At 35.4% G+C, this 12,880-nt stretch overlaps 1 protein-coding gene across 50 annotated transcripts in view; it reads right to left on the reverse strand.

Annotated features, from left to right (window-relative positions):
* PTPRD (protein tyrosine phosphatase receptor type D) overlaps window positions 1–12,880 on the reverse strand; it is a 1,168,317-nt gene that overhangs the window by 208,404 nt on the left and 947,033 nt on the right. For 30 of the 50 annotated variants that reach the window (XM_074533114.1, XM_074533144.1, XM_074533132.1 and 27 more), the window contains 2 exons: window positions 12,714–12,862; window positions 8,431–8,572 (listed from right to left, as the gene is read on the reverse strand). In XM_074533114.1, the coding sequence (XP_074389215.1) occupies window positions 8,431–8,572; window positions 12,714–12,862 (291 nt within the window). The remainder of the gene's footprint in view (window positions 1–8,430; window positions 8,573–12,713; window positions 12,863–12,880) is intronic. The other 20 variants (XM_074533153.1, XM_074533152.1, XM_074533151.1 and 17 more) reach the window with 1 other exon arrangement.

Here is a 12,880-nt window from a genome sequence, read left to right on the forward strand (position 1 = left end):
TGGATTTCATTATTCCTTTGGCTTCACTTGAGAGAGAGGGTTTAGGCCACTGAGCAATGAAAACCTGCACAATCTCAACACCTGATACTGAGCCAACAGCACTCTACACAAGGACAAAGGCCTTTAATTCATGTGCAACTACTAAACCCAGAAAAAGTGACTGTATTCTAAGAATTCTTGGTGTATCAAAAAATTTTTTGCACCTTTTCTTTTAAGTAATTTTAAAAAAGACAAATGGCCCTCTATTTTCTAAGTAGATAAAAAGAACTACAATGCAAATTTGAATGACAGTTTTATTTAAATTGAACTATATTACAGCCAGGCAGAATAAAAAGAAATTTAGTATCATTTGTATAAAAAAGGACACACAGCACTAAAAAATATCAAAATTATCGAACAGAAGTATACCCTTCCTCCTGCCTCGCTTTCCTTTTTCAGAAAAGCTAACATTTTTACACAAAACTCCACCTTTTCTTGTAAAGATAATTTTTCAGATCACATACATATGCTGCTTCTTTCTGGGTCTTTAAAGAACCAGATCAAAATGGTTCCTTATTGTATATAGCAGGTCACGGTTCTTATGTTAGGATATTTTGTGTTTTAGTTCTGATCTTACATCACCTGGGACTGATTCGGCAGGTAGGAGAAATATTACTCCTCTCCCTAATATTTTGTTTTGCATTGTCCTTACTATCATTTGTGACAGATTTCTGATGATGTAAGGATGATCATCTGTGAAAAAGGATTGAATCATCATAGGTATCAATGAGTGGGGAAAAAAGTATAAAACAAACATGTTTTAAAATTTATCTGCTTGACATGGCTTAATTTGCATTTTACAAGCAGCTAGCATATACTCACTGTGGCTATGAAAAATGCCTATAATTCTACATGCAGTCATTAGATACAGAATATAGATAGCTAAAATTAGTCACTTAGCTGAAAGTGTCTTAGCTGAGTTGTGTGAAACTATTTAACAGGTGTACATTCTTAGCCAAAACTGTCAATGAAGAACTCTTTCAAGCTAAACAGAGCTGCTCTGCTTTTGTCTAGCATTATTTCAGTTTCTCTTCTTAGATCACAAGTGTGAGATATCCTTTCAGGAATCATCATCCATAAGTTTATTTTCTTTCATGGATATACACAATAACTATAAATACAATATAGTCTGGCCATATTACTGATTTGAAGACAATGTTTGTCTCTTAGGAACATCAAACTGCAGTAAAAAGGTATGGCAAAATGATTTTGTATTACTGCCAATACTTCATAAAATAAAACTAATCCTATGCCCAAATATGAATTGTGTAACTTTACAGTATTTTATGTAAAACAGAAATTTGGGTAGATGAAAGTCAGTAACGTGAAATTCATTGAGAATGAGAAGTAGGTAAAATAGACCTTTGCAAAGACATGATAGATGGTAACTGGCAGCAGGAAAACTTTTTCCATATAAGTTCATCTAGAAAACATAACTGAGCAATCAGTCATCTTAAAAGAATATGCAGGATGATAAAGAGACAAATTAAATTTCACCAGTAAAAAATTAGGAGGGGAAAAGGAGAGATTTCTCAAAACAATCTGGTTTCTACCACATTAGATTAGATACCTTCTAATTACATCTTTAAAGATCTTACATCAGCCTAATCTTGATTTTCCAAAGTAACTGATGTCTGAAAGTTTTGACTACAGGAATTTACAAAGATAATTAAGACTGCTGTTTCACTAATTTTCTAAAGTGACATCTCTACATCTTGAAAAAAGTTTTCTAATGTACAGCTTTAAATTCATGATGTGTGGGCTATTTATACAATAATGTTGTGCAAGAGAAGGGAAAATTTGTAAAATTCAAACTATGGAAAAAAAAGAAACCAAAATATTCTCCGATTGAAAAAAATGTATTTGATAAATTTTGCATATAGAAATATGAGTGGAAATATTTTAAAAAGTACTAATCATAAAAAAAACTAGGTGAGGCACTTGCCAGAAACTTCTTACAATACTTCCAGGTGTTATGCAATGATTTTCATAAATATTAAATTATTACAACATGTTTTTTGAAGAACTACAGAAAAGTCAACAACAACACCTCTTAAACCAGCGCACCCAACTGCATATACCTAAAAACTGAACTCAACACCCTGAATCATGTATTTACAGTGATAGACCTTTGTATGTTTACTGATTTTTTCAGTATTTATAAGACACAGTACTTCCTAAACCACTACCGTGTCCATGCTTGCAATTAACAGAACTGAAACATACAGTATCTTTGAAATCAGCTATGGGATGTGAGATGTGCATTTCATTACTCTTTTGTATCCTTTTCTGGCTACTAGTTAAATGTCAACACTTCATCTTTATAAAGATGAGAAAATTATTAAGTATTTAAAACTGTACTGCATGGAAGCTTAATATTTATCTGCCAGACATAACATTTGCGTACCCAAAGAAAATATTTCAAATTAGTTTATATTATTAGAGACAAATATTTCTAAGTCTGTACTATTTCATAAGCCATTCCAAGAAATCTGCATGCTGTTGCATCGACTGGGTTGTATTGGCTACCTCGCCCTTTGTTTCACTATTTCACAAAATCCTATTGTGTGATTTTCAAGCAGTGGTGTTTAGTTTCTTAATCCTCCCTGCACAGCTACCCAGGAGAGGCTTTACAACATGAACTGTAAAGTAGCATTTTCTCAACAGGAACAACAACATTCCTCTTCAAAGAGAGGCTTAATAAAAACAGAACTGCAATGACCACACTAGCTCCGGTCACAAAGTGCTACACACAGCATCACCACTGAAAGTTCAGGAAGTTTTGCAGAATGATACTCCTCTGGCTCTTCAAAAGCCTTATCATGCAATATATGATTGAGATAAATGCCTTTCCAGTGTATTAAGCTCATGCACATGTATTTTCTTAGTTCCCTTATTTCTCTTCATTCCACTTTGAAAAGCCCGTCCTACTAGCAACCACCTGGCATTCATCACTGTGACTATACAGCAGACAGCTTCAGACAAACACTGGTGTACATAATTTATACAGTTCCAGCTGAAACACAGAAAATTTCTCCTACTGTGCAGCTGATATCCAGCATATGCACAGTCCTTCCTCCCATTTGTCTAGAAATGAGAGACATCCCACTCCACATTTTCCCACTACAGCCCTGCCACTCCATTTGTCTAATTTCTGTGCCCTCTAAGATAGCTGTCCCAAATGACACGTTACTTCATAAGAGCAGAGCTCCTTCTCATTTCAGTACTACCAGGTAAAGTGCAAATAGAGAAATGAGCTTCTATTATCGTTGAATCTATTGCTAGCAGCAGAAACAAAAGCTGTAATACCTTGGATTTATCATCTCTGATTTGGAATAATTTTGGGGTCTTTTTTGTTTGGTTGGTTGCTTTTGTCTAGATTTGGTGCTGTTTTCTGTCTTAATGTAGAAATGTTGTGCACTTCTGAGAGCCTCATAAAAATCTCCCACAACTGCCTCAATATCTGTGGGTATCAATGGACTGGGAAACACTACACAGTAAATATTTCTCTTTTTTCTAAATTTCACTTTATGCAGCAGTGAATGTTTGACATTGAATCAATCAGTTTTCTAATAATATAAAAAGGAATAACCACCCTAGGCACTTTCCACTGAAATTGTACTTCTTTCAGGCTTATATACTGCCTGCGGTACACAAATGCTGTTTATCAGTATTTTTGTAATGCAGAGTATTAACAAAATCAACAAGAGTAAGAGAAAATTATGGGTCAAGACAAACAAACTGCCTTCTGCATAAATTCCCTGTTGTAGCCTCTCTCTTTACTTTCCAAACAAGAAAAACAGAGCAAACAGAAGAAGTATTAGAATATATGTAATGCGCTCCACATTTTTCTTAAAACCTGCACACTTCTGTGCTTTACTCATATGCCTAGCAGTTGAAGCTAAGGCTTCTCGATGCCCTCATGGTCTTGACAAAACTTTATAAAGAAAATAACCATACAAATTTTTTAAAAATGAAGACCAGAATTCCTGAAAATTAACTGAATAGAATTACTGCTGGCTTCCTTACTACAAGAAAGCACCTATTCCCTTCTTCCTGAACAATTTATAGTCTTCTATATGACACCAGAACTCTTGTTCTACAGCTAGGGAAAATGTTTGATATCCACCATTTGCAAGACCTAAAAACAGATTTAGGTGGCGTTAATGTGAAATGAATGGACAGCAAAAGGAAAGTTATGACATCTCTGATGTCTGGGAAGTATAGGAATATCCCACCGCTGCTTTTTAGAAAGCAACCTTGTTGCTTTTTATTGCTTACACATGGATCACAGAGCAGGTAGGGTTCAAAGGCGCAGCAGCAGGATCATCTGGTCTAACCTCCCCGCTCAAACACGGCCAGCTGAGAGCACATTGCACGGGATTGCATCCAGACAGACCCTGAATATCCCCAGTGAGGGAGAGCCCACAGCCTCTCTGGGCCATCTGCTGCAGTGCACAATTACCTCCACACTAAAGCAGCTCTTCCTAATATTCAGATGGACCTTCCTGTCCATCAGTTTTTCTTCCTGTTGCCTCTTGTCCTTTTGCTTGGCATAACTGAGAAGAGCCTGGTCAATCTTCTTTGCACTTTCCTTTCACTTCCTTATAGACATTAATAAGACCTCCTCTCAGCTGTCTCTTCTCCAGGTTAAACACGACCATTTCCCGAAGTTTTTCCTCACAAAAGAGATGCTCAAGTCCCCTCATCATCTTTGCAGACCTTTGCTGGACTTGCTCCAGGAGCTCCACATCTCTCTTTTACTGAGGAGTCCAGAAGGGGACACAGAACTCCCAATGTGGCCTCACTAGGGCTGAGTAGAGGGGGAGGATCACCTCCCTCAAGCTGCTGGCAATGCTCCTTCTAATGCCCCCCAGGACACTGACATTCTTGAGTAGAAAGGCATGTGTATTAAGCACCAATAAATAAAAGAATCAAAGCACTGTTCCATTCTTATGGTTCTCAGCGCAAACATTCAAAACAGAAACATCCAAAATAAATTGTATTGACTCCTCTTGTCAGCCTGTCTCCAACAGTCAACTTTCAGACTTCTCTTTTCAAGCCATGTTTCCCTTCAAATTCAATGTTTTCATATGGGTGAATCTGTCATGGAAAGCAGCCAACTTCTTTATATGCAGAAAATCAAAAGCAGTTTCCAGTTATCTCAGACATTCATACTTGGTCCAAACTCTCACAATATTCAGCCTAACAAGTGCAAGTTTAGCCTGGAATGTTTCCTGATTTACTCTAGTAACAGAAAAAAGGATCCAATATTTTGTCTCTGGTAAGGCACTGAATGAAATGTTCTCATCCGTAGATGCCTTTTCTGCCCTTCTTCCTTCTCACACCGTAAATTTCTAAGATTTAGAAGCTAAAAATTTATTTATGTTCGTAGTTCTTTGAGACTCAAATAATAAGAATTGGTCTTAGTATAGGAACCTAACAAAACATGGTAGCATCTGTAATGCATGGAACAAGTTACTCTACATGGCCACAGAGAAAAACTGGCAAGTTTAGCTGTAAAGACACAGACATATCAGAAAAAATTTTGCTGTTCCGTGCTGCGTTAATTATTTGCAGTATTCAAGCTGGGATTTGTGAAAGAAACAATCAAACAAAATGGATGTAGGTAGACACTTCTGCTCCTGGAATTACCCTGATTTCACTGACATTCCAAATTAGGGTTGAAATACTTGTGGGCTGAATTGTGAGTAAAATCTGACTTCCACCTCTGGGTGACATCTCGCAAGAGGCACAGATGACAAGCTGGGTCTGTGACAGAACCATTGCAGAACAATTAAAAGAACATATGAAAGTTATACAGGCTATATAATCTATGTACTCCAGAGTCGCATACATACCACAGGGATGAGTAAAGCATAAGCAACCACAGCTCCAACTCACTCTACTCTGTCCTGTATTTCATTAAATCTAGTTAATTCTTGTTGACATCTATAGTATATATTTATTCCTACAGCAGCCATGTGAGGCAGAGGCACTCCTTCCCAAAAAGGCATCATCAATGGAGTGTTTTTCCAAAACAACAGCTTTCTACTGTTGCAGACTGTACAAGGTTAAGATTTGTATAAGTTTGCAAAGTAGAGGCTTTGCAATAATAGAATTATCTTCCAGGCTAATGCCCTTAGCACTGAATTATGCTGTGTCTTGGGAAGCAATACAGCAAACCATTGTATTTTCAGCAATTCAAATTTTAACCCTATCAAAACTTCTTAATAATTCCCTTTTTCTCTGCAGGCTCCTTGCTTTCTATGACATTACCCCTTTATCTAAATCCACAGTCACAGTATGTTCATGAGTTCTCGTATGTTCCCAGTTTCAGATTAAATCCATAAATCTACTCCTGGGGCAAATATATTTCCGCAGTTGCAAAAACCATATGTATTCTGATAGTGGATAAAATTCTCAATCTTTACATTTCAGTGGTCTTAATTAAAAAAACTAATTAAAATTGAAATTTATTTTAACTTCAAACCAATAAGATTTTTTCATTAGTCATTTGCATATGCGTATCATTATGTATTGCTTTTAAACGAGGATGCAATACTAATATTGTCAGAATTAGGCACTGAGCCACTATTATTGCTCTTACTACCAAGCAAAAAATAAGGCAGCAAAGCTACACGTGTTACCAAAAAAATGATTAATAATCAATAGGACTTGTAAAGAAACATACTACATTGTACAATCAAGTCAGTTTTGACACTCAGATGCTCCCTCTATCTTTCACGTTTGCTGTGATTCTTGGTAGAGAGATAACAGATATGAGGGCTGTTGCTTCTCTACAAAAGCCAAATAAGAACTTTGGTTTAGAGCACTCTTTTTCAAAACACATGCATGCACATTTCACAACCAGTAGGCTTGTAAATACACTACAAGGAATTATGAAGACAAAGAATATTATTTCCACCTGAGTTTTCATACAGTTTTTTTGTTTTTCCTTGCTCCTCCTCCCAATCTTCCTTTAGTTTGCAAAATTTCTAATGGAATGTGAAATGTCATTTTATGTTTATTTTCAACAATGTGGAAATTGTACATAAGAAGTCCTCCTATCAGTTTTATTAACTGATTTATTATGTCTAGGGACTTAAGATCAGGTCCATGGTGCTGTTAAAAGATCAATGTATCAATATTCCTGTTTTCATTGGCTTGACTGGGAATAATTTTTAAAAGATAATATAAGGAACAAACATGGCATTAGAGGTTAAGGATTTTAAATACTGAAAAGGTTTCCTTACACCAGACTTCACCTAGGGAAAAAAAAGTATGTCCTTAGGGTTAATTTTTGATATATACGCAGATAGTGTTGCTAGCTGTCTCCAACATTAATGTCAGAACTATCTGCAACGATTAAAATGGCTAATAAAATTATAGAAACTTTTTTTTTCTAGTAAAAATTGAACTTTGGGGAATAACACGAAAAAAGAAATCTTCCTGTCACCCTACAGTGCTTGGGATAGAGGCTCAAGGAAAAAACATATTGTAATTACACATTTCACAAATTTTCCCCCAAATTCTGCAAAGCTGTATAATCACCTTCAATTCCTGTAAACAGGCACCTAGTAATTTTGCAAACCTTGTAATGCCATGTAGTATCAAAATACAAGACAGTAATTTTCAGTCATAAAGCCAGCCTGCAAACTGACGAGTGCGCTATTTCATGGAGAGTCGCCAAATCTAGTGTCTATTCATTTCCAGATGACAAAACAAATGTTCAGGTCATTTGACCACTAGTATTTTCTGCCTTGAGTATTATCTAGACAGCAGGCTTGGCAGTACATTAATATCCTCACCCCTGATGGAGTTGAAAAAATTGAATACTGTTTTCAAAAACTTCTTATTGAAGTAATACAGTTCAGGTGACATATATCTGAAGTGGAAGAAGCCTTCACCTTTTTTATGATTGCTTCTTGTGGGAGAAATTCTGCAGCAGCTTAACCTCATCTAAAATCTGCTCAAGCAACTTTTCAAGGTCACTGTTAATAGAGCAAATTTCTGTGTAAATGCTGATTGAACAAAGCTAAGGTACACAGGGCAGCATTAAAATGTGAATCAAGTGCATTCATAAAGTGAATGGCTTGAGTAGTAATTGATAACCTGTTGTGTGTGGCACTCCTATTTCACTTATTTCTTCTTTTCCTCAGTCTATTCTGTCACACCATACATTCTTACATTACCATTTTATGGTCAAAAGTCACAAACACAGCAGTTGAGTATTTTTTTTTAAAGTTTATAATGAACAGCATTGGGACTACAGCGAAGTCCACCTGTAAAGAACTGTATTTACCTCTGCCAGAGAGGACCCTCTGCTTTACAACAACGCAGCTCTTCAAGCTCTATGAAGTGAATGGGTCATGTTTAGAAAGCACTTACCGCGTAAAACAGTGAGTCTCGTGGACACACTTATTTCGCCAACACTGTTGGAAGCCACACACTCATAAATAGCTTCATCTCGGGGTGTGCGCAGTGGCTGTATTCTGAGAACTGATCCAGATCCATCATCAAACTCTATTACCTATAAAAGGAAACAAAAGCTGTCACAGATGTTGTTACAAATACCTATCCCTCAGCTAATCTGTTCACGAACAGAACATGTTGGTCTGTTGGTAATCAAGTGACCAAAGACAGGCTTGTTTCTCAAATTTATGTTGCAGGACAAATTCCAGTCATTTGGGAAAATGTTTAAGTGGAACATACACTGATTTTCAGTGAGTACTCAGTGGCCATTTTAATATAGCTTCAAGAAATACAGGACAAAAACCAAATGAACAAACAAAAAAAAAAAAAAAAAAAGAAATAAAACCAAAAATCCCAAGCCAGCAAACAACGGCTCTAAGAAAAAAGCCTGTGACTTAATGCTCTCTTATTCTGAAGTTCACTACCAATGCTTCTCAATTCTCTCAGCTAAAGTACTTTACCTTCAAGTGACAGTTACATTCATTTTAATTGCTGCCAGCTATATTCCCTCTCTACTCAGAGAGTGCAGCTCACTCACTGATTTGGCGCCAAAGTTAATAACTGTCTGCAGTTTCTGAACCAAACAGGATGACTCAGTTCAGCTTTGTATTTAACCCACAAAATAAGTAAAGTTATCTAACAAAGTGATCATTTAGGAGGCTAAATAATACAGCAAAAGTTCTAATATGTCATTTTAACATTGCAATATTAATACAGTAAGTAATAACATTTATATGAGAAAATTCACTGAGCAGATCTTATTTCCTTCTTGATCTGAAGTCAGAATCACATCAAATATTGGTGAGTACTACAACACTCTGTTGGTCCTGGAAAAACCTTCTTAATAGTTAAGTAATAGAAGTAATCTCTTTAATCTACTTTTTTAAAAATAAATTTAAAAAATTGCTGAGAAATATCAGTACTACCATCAGATAAATTGTATGTATAAACAAAGGACAGTCAGATTTTTTTGTCTTGTTTTTCTCTACAAAATAATCTATATATACAGGCACAAAGTGATTTACAGATATGTCTATTTGCACATCTCTTTGTGTCCTTCTGTCTCATTTTCACACAAACAACCTACAAGATCCCTGTACATGTTGATAAAAGAGAGCTATAAAGTCTGGGATCAGAAATGATGGTAAATATGCCCTGCATATCGCTATTTTCATTGTTGGAATCGCTCAGTTTCTACTTAGCATTGGGAGAGTCGCAAGTAAGATAAGAACCCTGGGGGTTTTTTGAAACTGAATTTTTTAATAGCCCACAGGATGTATTTTTCTTGTTCTTCCAGTAAAGCCATCTTAAACTAATCTAGATAACAAAAAATATCCACCTGATGTTAGCACAATTAAAGGAATAACTAGAATTCTCAAAAAATTGACATTTATAAGGGAAAAATAATTTCAAAGTCTTTAAGCAGTCAGACTATCAATTTATAGATACAAAATACAAGCATAGGATCTGAATAGTCACAGACATACTTAAAATAGAGTAATTGCTATTGTTTAAACCTGAATGCTGAATAAATGTATCTGGACAGACACTGAAAACAATGGCAGGAGATTGGATTCGGTAAATACTGCAGAGATTAAGTTTCAAGTCTGGCGTCTCAAAAATATCTATCATAAAAGGGATTTATTTTTTCATGCAATGAGTCCTCCCCTTTCCTGCATAACACAGTTAGTTAATTCCTAACTCTTCCCCATCTACTGGATGAGATTTTATTTTTTTATGACAGATATTTTTTAATAAAAGCATTTTTGCACAATTGCATCACTCCACAACAAGGTGGAGTGATGCAATTTTCAACTTTTATTTTTCCCTTTTCTGTTTTTTCTTAAGTTCCTCTGAAAAGGGCTTCTCAGCAAATTAAATCAGATTTCTATAATTCCTATTATTTGAATTAATTTGCAGGAAGAGGAAAAAAAAAGGATCCCCATTCAGAGTCTATATCTGTAATATAAATAAAAGCAGAAAGATTAATAAAGAAGGCCCTCGAGGTCTTATTGTGTATTTTAATTTCAGAAGCAATGCCTAGCTTTCACTGCTATTGTCAATAAGTTGGGAGAATTAGCTGGTGAGCAAGAAATTTCAAAGACAGTAGTCTTCAAATATATAAACAGTCGAGAGAGGAAATAAACTATTTGTTCCGCAACTGCTACATACATCAAGAGTTCTGGTTTCACGTGGGGCACAGGTAATCATGACAAGTTTCATAAACCCTGTAGGAGACTGTCCAAATTTATTGAATTATAACAAAGTAACCTCCAGCATGCTTGGGAAAGCATGTGCATAAGATGGACCACTAGAATAGCTTCCAGCTGTATTTACTTTATGAAGACAGGTGTTCAGGTAAAACATTTTGATGTGTGTCATCATTAAGTAACTGAGAGAAATATACAAAATATTAACATGAAAGAAACCAAACTAAATATTCTCTTACTGGTCCAGCTGAAAATCTCAGGACATTCCTTGTTTCCCAAATGTTTTATATGTATTTTTTGAGTCTCATTTCTACTGTTGTTCTTTTCTTATTTACAGATTCTATGGCATGAATTAACAGCCTTACTTCAAACAGAAAGAAAAGCTGTTTAAAATAATGATTTGGTATGCACACTTTGTAACTGCTCTGCTCAGCGGACATGATAAAAATTACAAAACACTTGGCAAATGTCAACTATTTGTTCAAAATACACTCCATCTTACTTGGCTATACTGTTTGTTCAACCGTCCACTAGAGGCATTTTTTAAAACATTTTAAGATTTTTTTATAGTTACATGCAAATAATTTTTATGGAAATAAAACTACTTTATGTTTGCCTATTCTCCCTAAAAACAGGTACAGAGATCCCAAGAAAGCAATATATTAAGGAGATATACTATGACATAATGCAGAATAACACACAGTAAACATATACATGCACCATCATTCTCTGTTTAGAATTCACTTTGAGTGAAAGTTCTGTGAACAAAGAGGATAAATTGTGTAAAATTAATTATAAACCTTCTATGTTAATCCCTCTAGCCAATTACAGCTCTGCATATGCTCTGCAAAGTGGGAGCAATTTTGGCACTAGGAGGTAACATTTAAATTAATGATTTTGTTTTTCATGTTGTAGTAAATACACAAGCCAAAAATTATAATGGTTAATGAACGAAATTCCAATGTCTTTAGATATTTATTGAACCAAAAATCAAGAAAATAAATTTGGTTTACAGACAAAATTCAGTTCTTCTAAAAGAATTTAACCTGAAACCCAGGAAAAACAATCTTCACAAATGCTAATAAAAATTAATATAGAAGACTTTAATATTCAGTCGGTTGTTAATAAGTATATGTTACATAATTTTCTCATAAAATGCATATCCCAAACATTTTATATACAAATCTTTAATCTTTGAACAGTTGTTTACAAGCAAACAGAAGTCTCATTTCTAACACTGAAAACAATTAAGAGACAATTGCACACTCTTAGTGCCAGTTTTGATATCTCTTCTAAAAGCTTTCCCCCATTTTTTGAGTTTTTACTTCATGATAAAGGTGAATCCATATTGACATTAATTATTATTGCCACTACAAGAGGGAATAATACTTATTTTCTTATTTCCCTCAAAAAATCAGAATCCTTTGAGCAGATTATTTTCACTGTTTCCTTTAACTGAAGATTTTGGAGAGAAAAATCTTCCTCCAAGCCTTTTCTTAATTTATTGTTAAGAAAAAAATCAAAAGCAAGCAAGTTTTATTTTTCCTCTTCAGCAGCAGGAACTACAGTGCCCCTTTCATTTCTTTCATCAGAAGGGGTAAGGAATTGTGGCAGCAGAAGCAGCCACAGACTAAGCCTGCTTGATGCACCTGGTCAGAAAAGGAGAGGGTTTGCCCTTTGGAGACAGCAGTCGCTGCTTAACTCAAGTTCTTCAAGAGCTCTCCATGAACCAGCAAACTGAACAGAGGCACCACAGAGCTCCTCAGTCCAACCACGCTAGCTTAGAAAACAGCAGCAGCAGTTTGCTCCTTAATGGCTCTACGCACCACCAGTGTTCAAAATTAAAAACTTCATTAGAGTATTCCCACCAAATTATCCCTGATAGTCATTTCTATTCTGCTAAATCACCGTTAATAAAGCACAAAAAGTGGGATTAAAAACCAAGTTGGAATTAAAATGTTTTTCAGAGGAACAGAACAATGGACCTAATACCTCAAATCTCTGATTGCTGACTTTCTTTCCTTTTTTGTTCCAGACAATTTTAGGTCTTGGATCTCCTGTGGCTTGACAGATGAATGAGGCAACTCCTCCTGAAACTCCTGTCTGGTCAACGGGAGTTCTTGTAAACTTTGGTGGTGCTGAAACAACAAAAAAAA

This window comes from Zonotrichia albicollis, chromosome Z (assembly GCF_047830755.1).
Source record: "Zonotrichia albicollis isolate bZonAlb1 chromosome Z, bZonAlb1.hap1, whole genome shotgun sequence".
Taxonomy (NCBI): domain Eukaryota; kingdom Metazoa; phylum Chordata; class Aves; order Passeriformes; family Passerellidae; genus Zonotrichia; species Zonotrichia albicollis.